Raw genomic sequence first — 26,334 nt, 5'->3', positions numbered from 1 at the left:
AAATGCTGGTACAGGGACAAGGTGGAGTTGCAATTCAACGGCTCAGACACGAGACGTATGTGGCAGGGTCTACAGGAAATCACGGACTACAAAATCAAAAACAGCTACGTCACGGATACCGAAGTCATGCTTCCAGCAAAAATAAACACCTTCTTTGCCCGCTTTGAGGATAATACAGTGCCACCGTCGCACCGACATAGACATTGATGGATGCCAAGTGACTGACCAGTGGAAGGAGAAACTTGTGAATGCCATCACAAAATATGAAAACATCTTCTCAAGACATAATCTGGACTGCGGAGGAGCCAGGGGTTATGTTCACCGTATCCACCTGGTTGATGACAGACCCTTCTGCCTACCATAAAGAAGGGTTCCGCCTGCTCATTACATGAAGCTGAGGAAGGTGTTAACAGATATGGAGGAAGTAGTCCTTATATGCAAGTCGGTTAGTGAGTATGCCTCCCCTTTAGTCGTGGTATGGAAGAAAGACGGGAGTCTGAGGTTATGGATTGACTTCAGGTGGATGAATGCACGAACGGGGGAGGACGCTCATCCCCTTCCTCATCAAGCAGATTGTCTCGCAGCCCTTGGTGGCAGTGCATTTTTCAGCACCATGGACTTAATCTCAGGATTGTATAACATCCCAGTTCATGAAGAGTTTACCAAACCGATGGGACTTTATGAGTAGCCTCCCAGCCTCTTTCCTGAGAATTATGTTAAGCATATTTGGGGACCTACATTTCTCAAATCTCCTTTGTTACCTGGATGACTTGTTGGTCTTTGCACCCACCGAGGAACTGGCTCTGCAGTGACTTGAAGTTGTGTTTAGCCATCTTAGTGCCAACAACCTCAAACTAGCACCCAAGAAATGGCGATGTCCGATTGGACTGAGGAGTGTGTCATTGCATTCCAGAAGCTGAAGGATGTTCTTCTGAATTGTGTTGTGCTGGCTCACCCTGATTTTGAGAGGTGCTTTGTCAAGTGCCTGAAGGTGCAGATAAAGCAATTCCCATAGCATTCGTGAGCAAGACCCTGAGTAAGTTGCAGAGAAGGTATCCGGCACACAGACTTGAATTTCTAGCGCTGAAATGGAGCGTGTGTGAGAAATTTAGTCACTGGCTTAAGGGGCATGAGTTCACGTTCTGGACAGATAGTAACCTGTTAACGTACATCATGACAAAACCTAAGCTGGACGCTTGTGAGCAAAGATGGGTTGCCAAGCTGGCACAGTACAACTTCGAATTGAAGCATTTCCCAGACAGCAGAATATGCACTGAGCCGTGACCCCTTGCAGTGACTGTCGCGCAGAGACTGATGAGGGAGTCCTACCAAGCACGCCTGTCTGAGGCTGTTGGGACGCTAAATGATGATGTGTCCAAGATGCCTTCCTGTGGGCTTCTATCCCCAGGAGATAACCTCCTTGACCACTGCTGAAGTGAAGGCCACATGTTAGCTCCATATCGACTGAGACTGTTCAACGGAGATGCAAGCAATCCATCTTGGATCCACCAGCTGCTTTCTCCTGGTATTGGCACTTTGCCTGAACTTTTGTATGAGGATCTTTGGGATCTCCAGCTGGAAGACTGTGATTTCCAAGGTCATCCCTTCCATCTTCAATAAGAAACGGCCCACCAGGCGAGACCGATATGCTGTTTCTTCTAAATTGTTGTTGCTGATGAAGCAGTGGGATCCCAAGCGGAGTTCTGTATCATGTCATTAACTTCTCTAGGGTAGGGGGCAGCATTCGGAATTTTGGATGAAATGCATGCCCAAATTAAACGGCCTGTTTCTCGGGCTCAGAAGATATGATATGCATATAACTGGTAGATTTGGATAGAAAACACTCTAAAGTTTCCAAAACTGTTAAAATAGTGTCTGTGAGTTTAACTTCTTATGGCTGCAGAAGCAGTATTGAGTAACTTGGAAAAAGGTGCCCATTTCAAACGGCCTCGTACTCAATTCTTGCTCGTACAATATGCATATTATTATTACTATTGGATAGAAAACACTCTCTAGTTTCTAAAACCGTTTGAATTATATCTGTGAGTAAAACAGAACTCATTTTGCAGCAAACTTCCTGACAGGAAGTGGAAAATCTGAAATCGATGCTCTGTTCTAGGGCCTGCCTATAAATGACCTTCATATATATCAGTATACATGCACTTCATACACCTTCCACTAGATGTCAACAGGGAGTGAGAGAAGAAATGGAGTGTATTACTTGATCTGGGGTCGAATAAAAGCTCTTGGCATGACCCCAATTTCCTGTTTCCTGGAACGCGCGAGAAGGGACCTGGTATTGCCTTCTGTAAAGCTGTCGTTATAGACGACTAATATCTCCGGCTTTGATTTTATTTGATACATGTGACAATATCATCGTAAATTATGTTTTTTCAATATAGTTTTATTAGATTATTGAAATTTCTTCGGGACGTTAGGCGTGTTGCTTTGTCTGCGTATGTTCAGGAAGGAGAGCTTCGCGCCACTTTGCTAGCTTTCCGTGCTAATTGACTGGAGAAGAGGACATTCTAAATCCAAACAACGATTGTTCTGGACAAAGGACCCCTTGTACAACAATCTGATGGAAGATCATCAAAAGTAGGACCCATTTTATGAAGCTATTTCATATATCTGTCGAACATGTTGTAATAGTAGTTTGCGCCCAGATTTTGGGCACTCTCTCGCTATAACTAAGCTGGATGTTGTAATGAGGTTATTTTTAGAATTCTAACACGGCGATTGCATTAAGAACTAGTGTATCTATCATTTCCTATACAACATATATTTTTTAGTAATGTTTATGAATAGTTATTTGGTCAGAATATGTGAGTGTCAGAAAAATATCCGGACGTTGTGGGAAAAAGGTGCTACGTTAGCACAATGTATAACCACTGATTTCAGCTCTAAATTTTACATTTTACATTTTAGTCATTTAGCAGACGCTCTTATCTAGAGCGACTTACAGTAGAGTGCATACATTTTATTACATTTTTTTTTTTTTTTAACATACTGAGACAAGGATATCCCTACCGGCCAAGAGCAGACGCTCTTATCCAGAGCGACTTACAGTAGAGTGCATACATTTTATTAAATTTTTACATACTGAGACAAGGATATCCCTACCGGCCAAACCCTCCCTACCGACCAAACCCTCCCTAACCCGGACGACGCTATGCCAATTGTGCGTCGCCCCACGGATCTCCCGGTTGCGGCCGGCTGCGACAGAGCCTGGGCGCGAACCCAGCCCAGCCTGGGCGCGAACCCAGAGACTCTGGTGGCGCAGCTAGCACTGCGATGCAGTGCCCTAGACCACTGCGCCACCCGGGCGCAGTGGTCAAAATATGCACATTTTCGAACAAAACATAAGTGTATGTATAACCTGATGTTATAGGACTGTCATCTGATGAAGCTTATCAAGGTTAGTCAAAAATTATATATCTTTTGCTGGTTTGTTACGATCGCTAACGTTTGCTGCTGGTAAATGGCTTGTGTTTCTGGCTATTGTGGTAAGCTAATATAATTCCATATTGTGTTTTCGCTGTAAAACACTTAATAAATCGTAAATATTGGCTGGAATCACAAGATGCCTGTCTTTCATTTGCTGTACACCATGTATTTTTCAGAAATGTTTTATGATGAGTATTTAGGTATTTGACGTTGGTGTCTGTAATTACTCTGGCTGCTTCGGTGCTATTTCTGACGGTAGCTGTGATGGTAGCTGCAATGTAAAACTGATTTAAAGCTCAAAAATGCACATTTTTCGAACAAAACATAGATTTATTGAATAACATGTTATAAGACTGTCATCTGATGAAGTTGTTTCTTGGTTAGTTTGGTTGGTTCTTGGTTAGTTAGGTTGGTTTTGTGCATGCTACCTGTGCTGTGAAAAATGTCTGTCCTTTTTTGTATTTGGTGGTGAGCTAACATAAATATACGTGGTGTTTTCGCTGTAAAACATTTTAAAAATCAGACATGTTGGCTGGATTCACAAGATGTTTATCTTTCATATGCTGTATTGGACTTGTTAATGTGTGAAAGTTAAATATTTCTAAAAAATATCTTTTGAATTTCGCGCCCTGCACTTGAAGTGGCTGTTGTCATATTGTGCCCGGCTTCGGGCTTGCAGCCCAAAGAAGTTAACCTCTTATGGCTCAAATATCAGCAGTGAGTATCAGCAGTGGAAAGAGGTGGCCATTTCAAACGGCCTCGTACTCAATTCTTGCTCGTACAATATGCATATTATTATTACCTTTGGATAGAAAACACCTTCTAGTTTCTAAAACAGGTTTAATTATTTCTCTAAGTGAAACATAACTCTTTTTACAGCCCATTTTCTATCCTGAAGTGAAATTTCCAAGAAGCTATGTCTCTCTTCAAGATACTCTCTATAAAAGGCCTTGGCACTTAGGACTGTAGAAACACGTCACACATCTTCCCCTGGTTGTCATGCGGAAGTGAGAGAAAAAATGACTTGATTATCTCTGTCAGGGACTGAAAACAACATCTTTGAGTGATAAGTGCGCACTTCATTTTTTTTTCTGGGCGCGAAGTAGGAACTGGACTGCGCTCCTGGAAAACCCTCGTTATAGGTGAATATGACCTCCGGCTTCGAATTTATTTGATACATGTCACAATATCATCCTAAAGTATGTTTTTTCAATATACTTTAATTATATTATTGAAATTTATTCTGGACTTTAGACGTGATGCGACGCAAGAATTTTGTCAAGACGGAGAGGTTAGCACGGCATGGCCAGTGTGCCATGCTAATTCAAGAGGGACATCGTTCGTTCTAGGTCCAAATGAACACGGTTCTGAACAAAGGACCCTTTGGAGAACATTCTGATGGAAAATCAACAAAGATAAGGACCCAATTTGGGATGCTTTTTCATATATCTGTCGAACTGTGCTATCGCTAGCGTTTGACTAGAATCAATGCTGCTGTGTGTTAGCTATTGTAGTAAGCTAATATAACGATATATTGTGTTTTCGCTGTAAAACACTTCAGAAATCGGAAATATTGTCTGTATTCACAAGATCTTTCTCTTTCATTAGCTATCCACCATATATTTTTCTGAAATCTTTTCTGATGTGAAATTAGTAGTTGACGTTGGTGTCTGTTTTCTCTGGCTACTGCCGTGCGATTTCTGACTGTAGCTATGATGGTGGCTAAGATGGTAGCAGTAATGTAAAACTGATTTATAGCTAAAATATGCATTTTGTTTTAACAAAACATAGATTTATTGTGTAACATGTTATAGGACTGTCATCTGAGGTAGTTTTTTCTAGGTTATTTAGGTTGGTTTTAGGTTAGTTAGGTTGGCTTGTGCATGCTACTTCATCCTACTTGTGCTGTGAAAAATGTCTGTCCTCTTTTTTATTTGGTGGTGAGCTAACATAAATATATGTGGTGTTTTCTCTGTAAAACATTAAAAAAATCGGACATGTTGGCTGGATTGACAAGATGTTTATCTTTCAAATGCTGTATTGGACTTGTTAATGTGTGAAAGTTAAATATTTAAAAAAAAAATAGATTTTGAATTTCGCGCCCTGCACTTGAAGTGGCTGTTGTCATATTGTGTCCGGTGTCGGGCTTGCAGCCTGAAGAAGTTAAACACTTTCTAGAAATCGAAAGATATCCGAAGATGGGAAGTTTGTGCTTGCCGCCATGTTTGTTTTTTCACTTCAACCAAAGATAATAAGAGGAGACAAGATTAGTTTGGTCTGTTTGCAGTATGCATATTGAAGGGGGTGTGTCGTCTACCTTCATTCCCATCCCATCATTCACTTCCAGAAGTTTACTCTGTGAACCCTCCTTCACCACATTTTGTTATAAAATCTTTGTCCGACAGACGTTTACGTGAAACCCAGAATACATTGTATGTCAACAAACATGGCTCCACACATAGCTGGAATTAGCTTAGCTCATCATAATCAGTACAACCTTCAAAAAAATATGCATGATTTGTCACCAGTACTTGAAAACATATGAATAAAACAGTAAAACAATAAAGAATTACCACACAAATAATTTTCTGATAGTGATTTATTGATAGAAGTGGTGCGTGACAGAAGACAATCACGTAACCTCTGACTCCCACTCTGAGCCATTCAGTGTTGTTGTTTATGTAAGGTTGATGTCGGAAGTCTACATACACTAAGTATTAAGTATTGTATTTCAACCACTCCACAAATTTCTTGTTAACAAACTACAGTTTTTGCAAGTTGGTTAGGACATCTACTTTGTGCATGACACAAGTAATTTTTCCAACAATTGTTTACAGACAGATTATTTCACTTATAATACTGTATCACAATCCCAGTGGGTCAGAAGTTTACATACACTAAGTTGACTGTGCCTTTAAACAGCTTGGAAAATTCCAGAAAATTATGTCATGGCTTTAGAAGCTTCTGACAGGCTTATTGCCATCTTTTGAGTCAATTGGAGGTGTACCTGTGAATGTATTTCAAGGCCTATCTTCAAACGCAGTGCCTCTTTGCTTGACATCATGATAAAATCTAAAGAAATCAGCCAAGACGTCAGAAAAAAAATTGTGGACCTCCACAAGTCTGGTTCATGCTTGGGAGCAATTTCCAAACGCCTGAAGGTACCACGTTCATCTGCACAAACAATATTACGCAAGTATAAACACCATGGGACCACGCAGCTGTCATGCTGCTCAGCAAGGAGACGTGTTCTGTCTCCTAGAGATGAATGTACTTTGGTGCGAAAAGTGAAATCAATCCCAGAACAACAGCAAAGGACCTTGTGAAGATGCTGGAGGAAACAGGTACAAAGTTATTTATTTCCACAGTAAAACAAGTCCTATATAAACTTAAAAGGCCGCTCAGCAAGGAAGAAGCCACTGCTCCAAAACCGCCATAAAAAAGCCAGATGATTCTGTGCTTCCAACTTAGTGGTAACAGGGAGTGAGGAAAGAGCAAAATGAATAGGGGAGGCAGTAGCTTCGGGGTTAGAAAGGCAGGTCGATATCCGAACCCCCGAGCTACTTGTGGAGAAATCTGCAGGGAGTGATCCGTCACCCGGAAGGTTACCAGCTACAATATCTCTGTATACTACATACTGCTCTTGTGCGCTTGAGTGCCCATTAGCTGCTCCCAGCCTATGATGTGTGTTTTGTGTCAGGTTGGTCACTATGACAGAATACCTGTGTAAATTACCAATAAAGCAAGTATGGTAAAAATGAAGGCCAGACTATCTATGGTAGTGTCTGAGTGTCTGCATGGTTCTAAGAGGCTCTGGTGAAGTTAAGTCTTTCAAGTTTCCAATAAGGTTGTACTATTGATTATCGATGACAATGTGGAAGACGTAGATGCTGCTTTACGAAGCTGCAAATGAATCACTGCAGCTTCGGACTGCAGACTAATCAACATTGCACATGAATTAGAGTAAATCACTACTCTGTCTGACTTGACTTCCTCCACCCACTGCAAAGCCAACATTATGGCCATTAACTTGGCTGCATCAAATTTAAGGTAAACAAATTTGCATCCATCCTCCTCTACTTCACAAGTCTGACTAAATCTGCCACTGTCAGAAACTATTGAAACCCAGTATAGTAATACTAGTGTAGCACCCCGTATTATCGGCATATTTAACAGCGTTTAAGAAATACATTACCTTCAACAGTGTTACCTGGTGATCAAGCCATCAACGTTTTGTCATTATTGGTGTCGTAAAAATGTTAGCTAACGGGTTAGCAATTAGTATATTTGACATTTCAGTGGAATTACTATCAGCTTTTTGATAAGCGGTTCAGCAAACGATATACGTCCCGTATTGTCGGCATACGGTCCCCAGTTTTGGGCCACCTTACTATTTTGTTCAATTACAAGGTATATCCATTTAATTTTGTTCAAAAACGAGACACCACCCTCGTATCCGAAGTGTTTACTAGACAGTTGACTAGTTGGCTAGCTTTCCAATATATAAAAAATACATGCCTGTCAACTTTTCATTGCGTAGCCCGGTGCGCCCTCCTGTAGACTCTTAAAAATGGTTCTTCACCAACATCTTCTTCAGTGTTGTAACCAAATAATGTCTATTTGTTTTACAGATTAATCTTATGTTTTGAGAAAGTAAACAACAGTTTAATACTAACATATGAGTATGAATAATTTAGGTAAAAAGTTGGATTTTAAATTATGTGTGGTCTATCGCGCAGTCAATTTTTACAAAATACAGCGTGTCTCACAACATGTGTATGTATATATATAACTTTTTTGACAACTCTCATAACCTAACTTAATTTACAGAACTGCAATGAAAAATCGGTGTTCAGCTATTTAGAAGGGTGTTTTTGTCGCAAAATGTACTGGTATTTCCCAGTCCATTTAAATGTTGAGCCGAGGTGATTTTAATCCTCCAACTGTTAGAGAGTGTCCGAAGTTAGGGGTGTCCGATGTTGGGGGAAAATTAGCTAACTCAATCAATCACCATACAAGCATGAGATAAGCCTGACAAATTAACCCAGATAGAGAATAAGTCAATACTAGCTAATGTGACTTATCTAGCCAGCTAACTTAGCTAACATTAGCTAACGAGAGAAACAGTGTCTGACATTCCAGACAGTGTCAGACTTAGCTAGCGATGTAGCTAGATAGCTAACTTTAGCTAGCCACACTTACAGACACTGACATAGTTAGCTAGCTAGCTAGTAAACATCAACAAAACATTTACATTTAGTTATCTTCCGTGACAACTCTTCAGTAAACTAGCGTTGTGACCTTGGTCGTGAGGCTAACATTAGTGTAACCGGTGCTGTACTGCACCACTGTAACTCTGCGTTGTGTGCCAATTGTCGCCTCTTTCGACAACATAGACGCACAATACAAACGACTGGGATCAGTCGAGGAGCTAGCCATCGTCCCCACATACAATACCTTAGCTAGCTAGTAACCACATTTGAATTCAGAATGTTAATATCATCCTAAAAGTGCAATTACAATTGCATCTTGACAATACCATCCACTTATGAGTAAACTCTAAATATAAATTCACAAAGTATGTACAACTGTTACATTCACCCCTCCTGAATTTCACCAATCTTTTAAAAATAAACAAAATAATCTACAAAAAAAGGCATAATTCTGAATTCAAATCAAATCAAATTTATTTATATAGCCCTTCTTAGATCAGCTGATATCTCAAAGTGCTGTACAGAAACCCAGCCTAAAACCCCAAACAGCAAGCAATGCAGGTGTAGAAGCACGGTGTCTAGGAAAAACTCCCTAGAAAGGCCAAAACCTAAGAAGAAACCTAGAGAGGAACCAGGCTATGAGGGGTGGCGAGTCCTCTTCTGGCTGTGCCGGTAGGAGATTATAACAGAACATGGCCAAGATGTTCAAATGGCCATGTTCTGTTATAATCTCCACCCGGCACAGCCAGAAGAGGACTGGCCACCCCTCATAGCCTCAAAGCTACCCATAGGGTTCAGGGCAAGTGAAGGTTGGTTTGGCCTTCAACTGCCCCTAGATGCTTAGTGCCTCTTACACTATATATACCTTCTTAGCCGTAAAGAATGATGTACTATGTAAAGTAATTCTGTACTATGTCCCCGTACTATGTTAAACTTGCACCTTCTGGGGGATTGACTCAATTAGTCTTTTGACTGGTTTAACTACACTCCCTGCCCTTGTGTGACCTGCCACTGGGCTGCTTTCATCAGGTGCATTACAGTGGACTGGGCTAGGGGCCATGGTGACAAATAATGGTTCTGGCCTTAGATCAGTGATCAGAGGAGGGTTTGCCCCTGCAGCATCACTGTCATTGAAGTGCTCTGAATCATTGATTTCAAATGGCAAAAAGTTCACCTGTAGCAGTAGATTTCTGTGAACCACCTTCTCTCTGCCGCCGCAGTCTTGGATTCTGTACATGTGAGTTCATGGATTGACTGAAGTCGCTGTGAAAATCTCGGGATTCCACTTTTCAGCCTTGTTAGCAATGAGGACACGATCCCCCATGGATAAACTGATGCCTCTAACCCGCTTGTCGTAGAATGGAGCATAGGCCTTGTCGTCTCTGTTGCTTATCAGTGTGCCTTTCGGCAACACTCATAGCTTCATTCAGCCCAGTGATCAGAGTCTCAACGTACTTGTTGCAATCCACAACACTGGAGTCGTCCAAGACATTGTGGAACATCACATCCACTGGGAGCTGAGGGACCCTACCAAACATGAGAAAGAAAGGAGCATAGCCCATAGTCTCCTGAACAGTGGCATTGTAGGCGAATGTCAATGACTAGATTTGTTAAGGCCAATGTTCTTTGGTTTTCCGGGGTAGACTCCTGAGCATGCTGCCTAAAGTCCTGTTGAAGCGTTCAGTCGCTCCATTCCCCATTGGGTGATACGCCGTGGTTCTTGACTTTTGGACACCAGAGAGCTTAACTGAATTATTTTGATCAATGGTGAGCTCACTCGTGATGTGATTGATTTTAAATACTAATTGTTATTAGCTAGTTCATATTGTAGTTTCTGTCAGCCGAGTTATCTAAATATGATCGCTTGTGTTACATAAATTTTTCCTCAGTTAGTGCTAGGACAAACATATCCTACATTTTCCGGTTTGGATGATTGTGGTATGCTGTAGTTACTTCTGTGAATGTCTGAACATTGCATTAAAAAATAAACTGTTCACATTCAGGGCATAACTTTGTAAGGACTGTGTTTGTGCAAAATGTTTCTGTGAAAAAACGGTGTGGCCAGCTCAAATGCTGATTGTTGCGTTAATCGAAACTGTACGTTCTAAATAAATCACACCGGTTTGAGCGTGCACTGCAGGGACCACTGTAGAATGATCACACCCGTTTGTTGGTACATGTGAAAAGGGTTATGCATGAATATGGGTTATGAATATTCATAAGTTGTCAGTCTTTTCTTGCTGTTTTTTTCATCTAGTAAAACAAGTTTTTTTGTTTAACCGCCACCAATATTATTACCTATTGGCCTATGTGTTTTCTTGCTGTGTTTTCATCCAATAAAACTTTAAGGAATGTACGCTAGCATACAAAAGCTGGCCTCGATCTTCAGCTCGAAAGATGTTCTGTTCCAGTTATGATATTGGCAAGTAATGTTCAATACTGTTTGTGTGTGTGGTTTCTGAAAGTACAGAATAAAGAGGAATTATTAGTAATATTTAGTATTATTAGTAATAATAATATTACAATATCAGGATATAGCAGTAAAACAATATTACAAAGAAGTAACATAACACTGCTATAAAAATTATAAATTGCGTTGACAAAATCACAAATATGAGTTATATTACAATAAGGAGCAGTAACTGTTGAGCTCCACAAGGGGGCAGAACAGAGCAATGCTAAACAGGCCCCCTCCCCCAAAAAACATGGTCGTAAGGCCAGGGTAGCTTCGAAAGACAACACAAGCTAATACTTCTCTAGCACAATTAGCATTATTTTACAGAGCTAATAGAAGAATGTAGCTAGCTACATAAGCACAATTGAGTATAACACCATAAAGGTTATGAAATTAGTAACGTTACCTCGCATGTCCACGAGGAATATACACAAATATATTATGCTCCATACATAGTGAGCTACAGTAGAAACAACATAACACGACATACATGAAGTATTATAACGTAACAAGGCACTTACTTTGATAGAAACACACAAATGTCCAAAGTTATTATCATGTAGTAATGAAAACAACAATGAAGGCGAACCTGGCACCAGCCGGAAAATGTGAAAAAGTTTGTGCAGGTTCTGTTCTGACTGGAGATGGGCAAGTGTCTGCATACTTGATCTGCAGAAACAAGGGGGAAGTGCTTGGGGAAGTTTGTCCGGCTCAATAATGCCTAAAAAATAAATTGTCCGCAAAAGTGAAATGGCCTAATTTTATGTGAATTAATGAGGTGGAACACACCTCAATTCAAACTGTTAGAAAATAAAACTTGTTAGAAAATCATTTGAAATTGACAAGTTAAAACAGCCTATAAACAAAAGCAGGCAGCATGCCTTAGTTTGAGGGCTGCACGGATTAACTGTCCTGTTGCGTAACGTTCACATTTTGGAACAGTGAGCACATTCTGACATCACGTGCATAAAAAAGTCATACCGTTCTGACCGTTAGAGATCTTTTGACATCATATGTGACAAGGTTAACCCAATGCTGTGTTTGTCCAATATCAATATTGACCCAGCGCTGGGTAGTAGAAAGTACACCAATTGGGTTATTTTTAACCCAGCATTTTTTGGAGTAACAATAATTCATTTAGGAAAAGTCATAACCCGATTTCTACCTTTTCAGATGCCAAAATAGAAATAGTTTTGAGTGTCCTAATTGTTTCAGTGCATGCATTCAACAAAGTTCGGACGAAAGATTTCCACAGGGTCGTCATCTCCAAAGTCCACTCAAAAAGACAGTAGTTCTGAATGAACTGGGTTTGATTTAGTTTGAGTTTTTTTGTATTATTAAAGTGTTAATTATTTCAGTTATCACTTGGCTTATGTAAATAATTTTGTAGTTGTCCTTTTAATCATCCTAAGGACAACATCCCCATAGTATTCACATTTCTCTCATGTAAATGTTGTAGCTACATAAGAAGCTCAAACAATTTATTCTGGAAATATCCAGTCATTGCTATTTTCTTCATCACCATGCTGATGATTTCAAGTTGTATTGGATTTATTTTGATCTGTTAAAGACATTGAATACTTGTTGTATAGCATATTTACTACATTTAGTATGTTCAGTTTTTTTTCTCTGAAGTAATTTCATTTAAAGTTGTTGTTTGGTTTATGTAGATAAATGTCAATGTGGTTTATCACACAGTAACCAAAAACCTAATTTCATTTTCATATTGCCACTGAGTTTGCAGTTAACAGAATGTTGATCACAAGTTTCCCAGAATTGTTTGGCAGAAGTTGACAAGTTGCCGCAAAATTACCGCCAAAGTTTGCCTAATTTAACTCATTTCCATGTGAAAATATGAGCTTGCGGCAAATTGGCCACAACTGTTTGATAGAAACCAGTTTTATCAGTAACAGAGAAAAGAAAGAAAGGAAAAGGGAGAGCTTCTCTAGGAGATGATATATATATATATAGGCCAGATGTAGGGTACATCTCAATCTCAAAAAAACTATTTCATGGTACTCCTTAACCCTATAATTTGTTATTGCTGGCAATTCTTACCATTTAATATGATTCATATTTTTCATTGTGCTCCTACATTTGTTTGTGCTCCTACATTTTTCAATTTAGGAGCATGTGGGCCCAGTGGAGCTTCTATGTAGACTGACCTTTTCTGCCATAAGAGTTTCCCATGTTGTACGTAGTGCCGTCTGGTTCAGTGTGGGGATGCGCAGTGGCCATATTCACAGCAATAAACTTTGTCCAGTCCACCTGTAGTAGAAGAACAGGTCAGATAAAGTACACAGCTGTTACCAATATATGTCAGGTCAGGTGTCTGGGCACTCACAATAATCAATGTAAATTTAAAACAGGGCATCATTTACGTAAGTCAGTACATTTGTGCAAGGGTATGAATGTAAAATGTGTCTGCTCACAATGTGTTTTTTTTGTCTGTCTCTTATCTCCTATTATTATGTCATCACTGTACCTTATCCTGTGTCTCCAGGCTCTCTGGGTCCACCCTGTACATGCAGTTGGTCTCAGTGCTGACAAAGCAGTCTCCCTTGTACTTAACAAAGCTAACACTGGCATTGTCTGTTGCCTCTGCAGGGAGAAAACAGAAAACAGAAATCGAATGTAGATATTGATCACTCTATTTCGATGGGGGCAATTGCATCTTGTTGCTGCTGATACTTCTTAATTTTCTTTTCTGATTTAGAAGTGCACAAAAGGAATGAGTGAATAACTTCTTTGATTTTTGGACAAACTCTTTATAAACCTTGGTAAATGACTATAGCCTGTGTATGGTTTGCATGGTCAATTAAAGATTAAAGTTGCTTGTCATATTTCTGGCAGAGTTATAGTTCTTGCAAAATTGTGCTGCTTGCAAAGAGTCCTGTTGCGGCTTGCAAACACTTGAGGAGAGGAAAAGCCTCCCTTCTTCTTCCCTCCAATCCCCCTGTTTAAATGTTACATAACCTTCGACTGTAGCCAAGCCCCTGAGGCCTCAACCCAGTTTCCCGGGCAGCAGACCAGCTTGAGTTACAGTTTGAAGAGAGGCACATCTCATTGCATTGGGTTTACTTTCTCTGAAATAGTCTTATAAAAACCAGATCTTGAATAAAGTCCTTTTGTAATGGCAGCCTTCCTCCTCTTCGTCTGAAGAGGAGGTGTAGCAGGGATCGGACCAAGACGCAGCGTAGTTCGTGCTCAACATATTTAATTAAGACGATAAATGTGAACACTTACAAAATACAAAAATAACAAACGTGGCAAACCGAAACAGTCCTCTCTGGTGAAACGAACACAAAGACAGGAACCATCACCCACAAACCCCAACACAAAACAAGCCACCTAAATATGATTCCCAATCAGAGACAACACAAAACACCTGCCTCTGATTGAGAACCATATTAGGCCAAACATAGAAACAGACAAACTAGACACACAACATAGAATGCCCACCCAGCTCACGTCCTGACCAACACTAAAACAAGTAAAACACACAAGAACTATGGTCAGAACGTGACACCTTTCTTTGTCACATTCCTCACTGTTAAACAGAAAAAGATCAGCAGAATCTAGAAACCACACTGGAACTGACTCCAACATTTCCACAGGGATCATTTTGAGATTACACCATGAAATAGCACTGCAACATTGACAATAGGCAGCTTTACATTGCTCCAGGTTTACTCAATGCAATGTCACGGAAAATATATTTGCGACGTGTAATGGAAATGGCAGATATATATTGAACAAAAATATTAACGCAACATGTAAGGGGCTGGTCCCATGTTTCATGAGCTGAAATAAAAGATCCCAGAAAGGTTCCATATGCACAAATAGCTTATTTCTCTCAAATGTTATGCACAGATTTGTTTACATCCCTGTTAGTGAGCATTTCTACTTTGCCAAGATAATACATTCACCTGACAGGTGTGGCATATTAAGAAGCTGATTAAACAGTATGATCATTACACAGGTGCACCTTGTGCTGGAGGCAATAAAATTCCACTTTAAAATGTGCAATTGTGTCACACAACACAATGCCACAGATGTTTCAAGTTTTGAGGGAGAGTGCAATTGGCATGCTCACTGCAGGAATGTCCACCAGAGCTGTTGCCAGATAATTTCTCTACCATAAGTCAACTCCAACGTTGTTTGAGAGAATTTAGGTCCAACCGGCCTCACAATCGCAGACCACGTGTAACCATGCCATTCCAGGACCTCCATATCCAGCTTCTTCACCTGCGGGATCATATGAAACCAGCCACCCAGACAGCTGATGAAAGTGAGGAGTATTTATGTCTGTAATAAAGCCCTTTTGTGGGGTAGAACTCATTCTGATTGGCTGGGCCTGGCTCCCAAGTGTGTGGGCTTTTGGCTGCACCCCTGCCCAGTCAGGTAAAATCCATAGATTAGGGACTAATGAATTAATTTTAATTGATTGATGTCCTTATATGAACTGTAACTCAGTAAAATCGTTGCAATGTTGCGTTTATATTTTTGTTCAGTATAGAATAAATTATTTAAAGAATATTCTCTAAACAACATTTGTATCCGTTCAACACGGGTCGATTTTTCTTTTGTCAAACTTTCTTTTTTGCGACAAATGATGGAAACTGTGTTTTTTTTTATAAATGATGATTGCCGACTCATTTTGAAGGTACGCAGGGGCATGTGACGTCACCGCATAAAAATAATGCCCCACTCCACATTGAAATCGAAATGTCTACTGCTTGTCTACTGCTTTTTTCAACGATAAAAATTATGTTTATTTGCAAGACAAGGATTGTCCTGACTTTCAAGAAAGCTTGAATTGCTTCGCCTTCCTTTTCCGGTTGGCTGGCAAGTTTCACCATCAAATTATTTCAGATCTACAGGAGTGTAAGTTTCACCATGGAACGGACCGTGCCGATACGTTGGCACATGTTAATTATTAGAATATGGCAAATATTTGTCAATTACAGGATTCTATCTATGCTGGCTTTCGCAGGCTCCTGAAAAATTAAACGGATAGGTGGGAGGGCAAACAGGCTGTCGCCAATTTATTAATGCTCAATTTGCCTAAACAGGTTATGAACATCGTCAAAAAATCACTGGACACGTTAATGGAAACATAGCTAGTTTGATAGCTGTTAAAATCAGATCCAACAATAATATCAAGGGGTTCGAAATCCAGGGCTTTAAAAACAAAGGTGTCATTGTACACTGATGTAAAATTTCGATCGCTCCAAAACCTCATACAGGATCTAGATACTTTTTCTAGTCTCTCTGGATTAGAACAAAATTATGATAGATGTACTATATTACGTATTGGAAATGTCTGCTCTACCCAAAATCACAACCAACTAATCACAGCATTACCGCAAAAATGAAAGAGGCAAGTGGAAGGGGGAAAAAGTAAGGAACATGTCTTTCGGCCCTGCATTAAAGACCAAAATTGGTTAAAGAAAATTGTGATATATAAAAAAGTATACCAGTTTCATTTAAGGATAAAAAAATGTACAGCTGTGATATACAGATTGCAAAATAGTTGGGAAGATAATTTCGATATACTGATTTCATGGCACATGGTTTTTGAACTGATACGCAAAACAACGCCGGATTCAAAACTGAGAATTCAATGTAAATTATTATACAAAATTCTTGCAAACAATAGAATGTTATATATATGAGGGATACAACCTTCCCATCTATAGCGTGGTTCTTGCTGCGAAGAGACAGAGTCGTTAGATCATTTATTTAAGTACTGTCCAAACCAGCCCCGTCGCGGGTCCCGATGTCTTGCTCCCAGACAAACTAAACAACTTCTTTGCTCGCTTGGAGGACAATACAGTGCCACTGACACAGCCCACTACCAAAACCTGCGGACTCTCCTTCACCGCAGCCAACGTGAGGAAACTATTTAAACGTGTTAACTAGCTGCATCCTCAGAGCATGCGCAGACCAGCTGGCTGGTGTGTTTACGGACATATTCAATCAATCCCTTTCCCAGTCTGCTGTTCCCACATGCTTCAAGAGGGCCACCATTCCTGTTCCCAAGAAAGCTAAGGTAACTGAGCTAAACGACTATCGACCCTGGGTCTCGACCCCGACCTGTGCAACTGGGTCCTGGATTTTCTGACAGGCCGCCCCCAGGTGGTGAGGGTAGGAAACAACATCTCCACCTCGCTGATCCTCAACCCAGGGGCCCCATAAGGGTGCGTTCTCAGCACTCTCCTGTACTCCCTGTTCACCCATGACTGCGTGGCCATGCACGCCTCCAACTCAATCATCAAGTTTGCAGACGACACTACAGTGGTAGGCTTGATTACCAACAACGACAAGACGGCCTACAGGGAGGAGGTGAGGGCCCTCGGAGTGTGGTGTCAGGAAACCTCACACTCAACGTTAACAAAACGAAGGAGATTATCGTGGACTTCAGGAAACAGCAGAGGGAGCACCCCCTATCCACATCGATGGGACAATAGTAGAAAAGGTGGAGAGTTGTAAGTTCCTCGGCGTACACATCACGGACAAACTGAAATGGTCCACCCACACAGACAGCATGGTGAAGATGGCGCAATAGCGCCTCTTCAACCTCAGGAGGCTAACAAAATGTGGCTTGTCACCTAAAATACTCACAAACTTTTACAGATGCATAATTGAGAGCATCCTGTCGGGCTGTATCACCGCCTGGTACAGCAACTGCTCCGCCCACAACCGCAAGGCTCTCCAGAGGGTAGTGAGGTCTGCACAACTCATTACCGGGGGCAAACTACCTGCCCTCCAGGACACCTACACCACCCGATGTCACAGAAAGGCCAAAAAGATCATCAAGGACAACAACCACCCGAGCCACTGCCTGTTCACCCCGCTATCATCCAGAAGGCGAGGTCAGTATAGGTGCATCAATGCTGGGACTGAGAGACTGAAAAACAGCTTCTATTTCAAGGCCATCAGACTGTTAAACAGCCATCACTAACATTGAGTGGCTGCTGCCAACATACTGACTCAAATCTCTATCCACTTTAATATTTAAAAGTTGGATGTAATAAATGTATCACTAATCACTTTCAGCAATGCCACTTTATATAATGTTTACATACCCTACATTACTCATCTCACATGTATATACTGTACTCTATACGATCTTGCCTATGCCGTTCGACCATCGCTCATCCATATATTTATATGTACATATTCTTCTTCATTCCTTTACACTTGTGTGTAAAAGGTAGTTGTTGTGAAATTGTTAGATTACTTGTTAGATATTACTGCATGGTCGGAACTAGAAGAACAAGCATTTCGCTACACTCGCATTAACATCTGCTAACCATGTGTATGTGACCAATAACATTTGATTTGATGTGGCTTGTTTTTGGTCACAGGTCCAGGAATGGCTGAAGAATTGCAACATTTACTTGGAGCTAGCTCTGCAGATACTGTAGCACTACTGGTTGATTTGAAAAGTCATAGTCAATCTTTAATTACAATCTGTAGAAACTATGAGAATAGAAAGGTTCAGATCTTTTGTGAAACATCACAGCACATTTGAAAAATACATGGCAAATAGAAATACAAAATGGACGGTGTTAATAAGAGATAGATGGGAGGGGTTGAATAGAGCTGAAGGGTGGTACTAATAACGACAAGAGAACTCATGTAAAATATACTGTGTCCGTAAAATGTATATAGGTTCAGAACTTTTGAAAAACAACACAGTTAAAAATATACGGCAAATATAAATCAAACTGGATGGACATCAGAAATAGATTAGAGAGGTTGAGGATAGAGGAAGGACAAGACTAAAAACAAATAAAATATAACTATTGTAAAACGGATTGTGTCCGTAAAATATATACGGTATGTATAAGCTGGAAGTAGAAGCCTAAGTGTTGTTAATCATTAGTTTAGTCCAATTCGAGGAGGGGTGGAAAATAATAAAGGATAAAAAATAAAAAAGATATGTATGTGTATGTATATGCATGAATGTATGTACTGTACGTACAGTGGGGAGAACAAGTATTTGACACACTGCCGATTTTGCAGGTTTTTCTACTTACAAAGCATGTAGAGGTCTGTAATTTTAATCATAGGTACAGTTCAACTGTGAGAGACGGAATCTAAAACAAAAATCCAGAAAATCACATTGTATGATTTTTAAGTAATTAATTTGCATTTTATTGCATGACATAAGTATTTGATACATCAGAAAAGCAGAACTTAGTATTTGGTACAGAAACCTTTGTTTGCAATTACAGAGATCATACGTTTCCTGTAGTTCTTGACCAGGTTTGCACACACTGCAGCAGAGATTTTGGCCCACTCCTCCATACAGACCTTCTCCAGATCCTTCAGGTTTCGGGGCTGTCGCTGGGTTGAAGTGTACCTATGATAAAAATTACAGACCTCTACATGCTTTGTAAGTAGGAAAACCTGCAAAATCGGCAGTGTATCAAATACTTGTTCTCCCCACTGCATATGTATGTGTATATAGCAGCATACCACCCTGCATACCACTGCTGGCTTGCTTCTGAAGCTAAGCAGGGTTGGTCCTGGTCAGTCCCTGGATGGGAGACCAGATGCTGCTGGAAGTGGTGTTGGAGGGCCAGTAGGAGGCACTCTTTCCTCTGGTCTAAACAAAGAGCCCAATGCCCCAGGGCAGTGATTGGGGACACTGCTCTGTGTAGGGTGCCGTCTTTCGGATGGGACGTTAAACGGGTGTCCTGACTCTCTGAGGTCATTAAAGATCCCATGGCACTTATCGTAAGAGTAGGGGTGTTAACCCCGGTGTCCTGGCTAAATTCCCAATCTGGCCCTCAACCATCACGGTCACCTAATAATCCCCAGTGTACAATTGGCTCATTCATCCCCCTCCTCTCCCCTGTAACTATTCCCCAGGTCGTTGCTGCAAATGAGAATGTGTTCTCAGTCAACTTACCTGGTAAAATAATGGTAAAATAAAAAAAATAAAAAAATATATACAGTTGTATTCAGAAGTTTACATACACCTCAGCCAAATACATTTAAACTCAGTTTTTCACAGTTCCTGACATCTAATCATAGTAAAAATCCCTTGTCTTATGTCAGTTAGGATCACCACTTCATTTTAAGAATGTGAAATGTCAGAGTAATAGTAGAGAGAATGATTTATTTCAGATGTTATTTCTTTCATCACATTCCCAATGGGTCAGAAGTTTACATACACTCAATTAGTATTTGGTAGCATTGCCTTTAAATTGTTTAACTTGGGTCAAAAGTTTTGGGTAGCCTCCCACAATAAGTTGGGTGAATTTTGGCCCATTCCTCCTGACAGAGCTCGTGTAACTGAGTCAGGTTTGTAGGCCTTCTTGCTTGCACACGCTTTTTCAGTTGTGCCCAAAAATGTTATGGTCAGGGCTTTGTGCTGGCCACCCCAATAACTTGACTTTGTTGTCCTTAAGCCATTTTGCTACAACTTTGGAAGTATGCTTGGGGTCATTGTCCATTTGGAAGACCCATTTGCGACCAAGCTTTAATTTCCTGACTGATGTCTTGAGATGTTGCTTCAATATATCCACATCATTTTTCTTCCTCGTGATGCCATCTATTTTGTGAAGTGCACCATTCCCTCCTGCAGCAAAGCACCCTGACAACATGATGCTGCCACTCCCGTGCTTCACGATTGGGATGGTGTTCTTCGGCTTGCAAGCCTCCCCTTTTTTCCTCCAAACATAACGATGTTCATTATGGCCAAACAGTTCTATTTTTGTTTCATCAGACCAGAAAACATTTCTCCAAAAAGTACGATCTTTGTCCCCATGTGCAGTTGCAAACCGTAGTCTGGCTTTTTTTTATGGTGGTTATGGAGCAGTGGCTTCTTCCTTGCTGAAGGCCTTTCAGGTTAGGTTAGTATGGTACTCGTTTTACTGTGCATATAGAGACTTTTGTACCTGTTTCCTCCAGCATCTTCACAAGGTCCTTTGCTGTTGTTCTGGGATTGATTTTCACTTTTCGCACCAAAGTACGTTCATCTCTAGGAGATAGAACGCGTCTCTTTCCTGAGCGGTATGACGCTGCGTGGTCCCATGGTGTTTATACTTGCGTACTATTGTTTGTACAGATAAACGTGGTACCTTCAGGCGTTTGGAAACTTGTGGAGGTCTACAATATTTTTTCTGAGGTCATGTCTGATTTCTTTTGATTTTCCCATGATGTCAAGCAAAGAAGCACTGAGTTTGAAGGTAGGCTTTGAAATACATCCACAGGTACACCTCCAATTGACTCAAATGACGTCAATAAGCCTATCAGAAGGGGAAGAGGACTCCAGTGGCAACCTGTGAAGCTCTGGTGAACTCCATGCCCAAGAGGGTTAAGGCAGTGCTGGAAAATGATGGTGGCCACACAAAATATTGACACTTTGGGCCCAATTTGGACATTTTCACTTAGGGGTGTACTCACTTTTGTTGCCAGCGGTTTAGAAATTAATGGCTGTGTGTTGAGTTATTTTGAGGGGACAGCAAATTTACACTGTTATACAAGCTGTACACTCACTACTTTACATTGTAGCAAAGTGTCATTTCTTCAGTGTTGTCCCATGAAAAGATATACTCAAATATTTACAAAAATGTGAGGGGTGTACTCACTTTTGTGATATACTGTATGTATGTACAGTATGTATGTATGTATGTATGTATGTATGTATGTATGTATGTATGTATGTATGTATGTATGTATGTATGTATGTATGTATGTATGTATGTATGTACTGTATGTCTCTATATATATACAGTACACGTCAAACGTTTGGACACACCTACTCATTCAAGGGTTTTTCTTTATTTTTAACAGTCTAGGACCGATAGGAACGTTGACTGAATAATCTCCTTTCTACTATTTAGTGAGAAGCAGGACCTATTTCTATGGAAGAAGCACTTTTCTTCACCACTTTCTTAACTAACTCATCAATATGCTTTTTAACTATGCAAATGCACAGATATTTATAGCACAGTCACGATCAATATGGACAACATCCAAAGTACATATGCTTAAATCATCAGACTTTTTTTATGCGCTGTAGAGAACAACATGTGCTTAGTTTTACCTGCATTCAGTGCTATTTTTCAGGTCAATAATGTTATTCTTCAATACAATGAAGGCAGAATTTTTGTTCAGATAGAACCTGGTCAACCGTGGGGGCGAAGTCATACACAACAGTATCGTCAGCATACAAGTGCAGGTAAAAAAAAATGGACAGACATGTCGATATTCTTAATGTAAAGGAAACCTGATTTGAACAGGTTCAGTAGATATACATTGTGTTCTATCTGTCATGTAATTTTTAACTCCAGACACAAAAGAACACGTACGTATAGATTGTTTGCATGTAGGTAGGCCTTTCTTTCACACTTCAATCCTCTCTTTTGGCCCAACCGGGTTTAAATGCCTTCTTCCGTTTCATTTATTTGTATTTATTCATCAGTATTTATTTATTTTTGCTGCTTGAGGGAAATTGTTATTGCTTGGATAACCATATCTACTATTATGTATTGATATTTTTATTTCTTAATATGCGGTGTGCACTGCGCAGAACACTAGATGAATAATTGTAATAGCCTACATTTACTTTAGGAGTGAAGACATTGACACTGAATGGTACAACAAAGCACTGAGTATGTTATGTCTTTGTCTAATAGCTAGAATTTTTGAGGAAATCAGGAACCGGTCAACTACTATACAATTGCAAAACTATGATGACATGTATAATGACAATGCTGTTACCGTATTAATTAAAGTTACTAGGTGTAAGTGCAAGTGTAAAGTGTTGCTCAAAATATCATTCGTAAAGCTGCTTGGTTTATTTCCACCCCCTCTCCACTCTCTCTGTGACTGTGACTCACCTATCATCTCGAAGCGAGAGAGGAAACGCAGGAAGAAGTTCTTGCAGGGGTCGGGCATGGCCACCGTGCCGAACTCTGACACCATGATGCGGTCCCTCTCGCTGTTCTTCTTGTAGGCATCACTCTGCAGGAAGCGACTCCTATAGGTCACCTTGCCATCCTCAATCTTAAACTGGTGCAGCATGGCCATCCCATCAAACCAGTGGTTGTAGCTGAAGAATAAAGGACAGTAGGGATAGGTAAGGCCAAGGGAAAGTGTTAAAAAAAAACTAAGATTGATGTCTGCGCCCCTGAGTAAATCTAATTAGCATAATACAAATATCCCCATAAAAATCTGTCAATTTAAGCAAGAGACATCTGTTTTTTTTTACGTTGGATGCGTCTCAATCCTCCACATCTGCTTAGTTATATAAAGGTTGAATAAAATAGAAAGTGGACAGCTCTAGATCAGTGTTTGTCAGACCAAGAGACATCCTGAAAATCGTTTTTCTCACAAAATCGTTTGTAGCATCCGAATTGTTTAGCCTACGAACTAGTATGACACCTCTATGGAAAGATGAGACTCTTATGAACATTATGGTGTTCTCTGTTTTGCTCTACACTTCGTCTGATGTGGGACTAGTCTGAAGTCGGTACAGCTGATCTACCAACTTCTGTCTATAGTGTCCGAACTGTTTGGACTACAAACTAATATGATCCCTCGGTGTAAAGGTGAGACTCTCACGAACATGTCGGTTGTTTTGGTTTAGAACGCACACAGGCCTCAAGACTTGTCTGAAGGTCCCCAATTACCCATCCCAAAAATGTATGGAAGGATATATGGAGTCTGTTTAGTGAAAAAAAAGGGTTTCGGTAAATAGAAAAATTAAAAAACATCTCTCAGATATAGTACAGACACTTCAGAACAATCTTCCTTTAACTTTTTTGGGGGGGACAATCTGTTGTTCCATGTAGTGAATGTATTATTCAATGTGTTCATGTGGGCTAATAACAGGGGGTCTTCAAGGGGTCTTAAAATTCAAAATCAAATTGATCCTGGTACGACCGTCATAAAACAATTCCATATAGCTTAGTAGCAACCCCCCTAACATGGCTTAGCCTCTTATGGGTTAAAGGTTAGGGATAGGTTCAGGGTTAGTGGATAGAAAAGGACAGTGAAGATAGATTAGATTAGTCATGAATACAGTGGAGGTGGATTCATCATGCATCCATATAGCGTGGTTCTAGATCTGTTTGTATTGTCTTGCCAACTCCTATGGTTGTTGTCCATAGCACTACAGGAGTTGGCAAGAGAAGCACAAACAGGTCTGGGAACAGCCTAACGTCCTTCTAAGGATACGTGTTGATGTATGTCTCTGAACCCCATCCTTGTTATTCCAATGTGTAGCCTACTTGTGCTTATTTTAGTTTTATTCTACTGGTCTAATGGCCGCAGGTCTAAGTTGTTCCAAAAAATGTGGCTAAAGGTGTGACTCACTGTTGGTTTCCGAACTCAAACTTCCCCGGGCCGTTGCGGAGGAGGCTGCCTCGGATCCAGGTAGGGATGGTCCCACGCACCTCTGTGGCGATGGGCTCTGGGGTCTCCTCCACGGACCGCACCAGAGGGGCGATAGACTCCAGACCCTTCAGCTCTAGCTGGCTACACTTATTGAGCTCCTTTGGTTTGGCATCACTAGACGGTGTGGTGGTCGCATCTGCAAAAAAAATAGATACTTTTATTTGTGTACCTCTTGAACCTCTAGGATGCTGTGAGTCCCACGACACACAAACCAAACCAAACCTAAACATTCAGTGACCTGCAGTAGGCTGGTTGTAGACCAGACCATGCTCATACAAACCATGACGAAACATTCTGTTTTTTGAAAATAGGTCATGAATATGAACTTTGGAAATGTCAAACTTTTCATTCATGGTTAGATGTATCCTGGTTTTACAAACAGCTGTGGTTTCTGATGTTGTTTTATCCAGTATATAGGTAAAGGCAAAGCCTAATATCCCATTAACTACATATCTGCCCTACACCATACATACTGTACATACAGTAGATACAGTACCAGTCAAAGGTTTGGACCCACCTACTCATTCCAGGGTTTTTCTTTATTTTTACTATTTTCTACATTGTAGAATGATAGTGAAGACATCAACACTATGAAATAACACGTATGGAATCATGTAGTAACCAAAAAAGTGTTAAACAAATCAAAATATATAAAACATTTGAGATTCTTCAAAGTAGACACCCTTTGCCTTGATTACAGCTTTGCACACTTTTGACATTCTCTCAACCGGCTAAAGAAAAACCATTGAATGAGTAGGTGTGCCCAAACTTTGGACTGGTACTGTACCTCACTCAATTATTTTTCCCACTTTACTACAACAACAAAAATAGTTTGAATGCTGTATCAGGACATATGCCAAAACTATTAATATTGGAAATGTTTTTAAATTAGATTTGTTTAGTCAACTGGTTTTAGTTTTTTTGCATGCAATGTGTAATGCACATGTCTCACCTTCTCTGTCCTATGATTCCCACCCTGATCTATTTCACCTGTCTTTGTGCTTGTCTCCACCCTCTTCCATGTGTCGCCCATCTTCCCCATTATCACAAGTGTATTTATACCTGTGTTCTCTGTTTGTCTGCTACCAGTTAGTTTTGTTTCGTCAAGCCTACTAGCATTTTTTCTCCTGTGTGCCTGTCTTTCTCTTGTTCCTGTTTTCTACTTTTCCCGGTTTTGACCATTCTGACTTCCCCGACCCTGAGCCTGCCTGACGTTCTGTACCTTGTCACACCACCCTGGATTACTGACCTCTGCCTGCCCTTACCCTGAGCCTGCCTGCCGTTCTGTACCTTTCGGGCTCTGCTCTGGATTACTGACCTCTGTCTGCCATTGACCTGTCGTTTGCCTGCCCCCCTGTTTTTGTAATAAACTTGTGTTACTTCGAAACTGTATGCATCTGGGTCTTCTCCTGAGCCTTGACACCTATATATTCTAGATATATCCTATATATTCTACCACTGCTAAGGGCTATATCCAGGCACACCGCGTTGCGTCATGCATAAGAACAGCCCTTAGCTGTGGAATATTGGCTATATACCACTCCCCCTCGTGCTTTATTGCTTAATTATAAAATGTAATTATGAAGACTGTTTGGACTTGGCAAGAGATTTTTGCTCTGATTAACCTCAGTAAATACATCTTAATTCTCCACACAAGGCCTCAGTCACAGTGAACTGTTTATACACCAAGCAGAAGCATAGTCTTACCACCAGAAAAATCACCACCACAAAATACTTTCACAAATCCTGTTGGGGCCTCATGCTTGCCTTGCAAAAAACTTAAATGACTGAGATTGA

At 40.5% G+C, this 26,334-nt stretch overlaps 1 protein-coding gene across 1 annotated transcript in view; it reads right to left on the bottom strand.

Moving 5' to 3' along the window:
- LOC139536843 (carotenoid-cleaving dioxygenase, mitochondrial-like) overlaps positions 1-26,334 on the bottom strand; it is a 94,408-nt gene that overhangs the window by 52,041 nt on the left and 16,033 nt on the right. The window contains exons 2-5 of the mRNA XM_071337499.1: positions 24,457-24,673; positions 22,980-23,191; positions 13,601-13,716; positions 13,281-13,383 (exon numbers count right to left, since the gene is read on the bottom strand). Of these exons, the coding sequence (XP_071193600.1) occupies positions 13,281-13,383; positions 13,601-13,716; positions 22,980-23,191; positions 24,457-24,673 (648 nt within the window). The remainder of the gene's footprint in view (positions 1-13,280; positions 13,384-13,600; positions 13,717-22,979; positions 23,192-24,456; positions 24,674-26,334) is intronic.

Source organism: Salvelinus alpinus, chromosome 13, assembly GCF_045679555.1.
Source record: "Salvelinus alpinus chromosome 13, SLU_Salpinus.1, whole genome shotgun sequence".
In the NCBI taxonomy this organism is placed as follows: Eukaryota; Metazoa; Chordata; class Actinopteri; order Salmoniformes; family Salmonidae; genus Salvelinus; species Salvelinus alpinus.
Note: the sequence above shows the minus strand (reverse complement) of the source record. Positions and strands in the feature narration are given on the sequence as shown.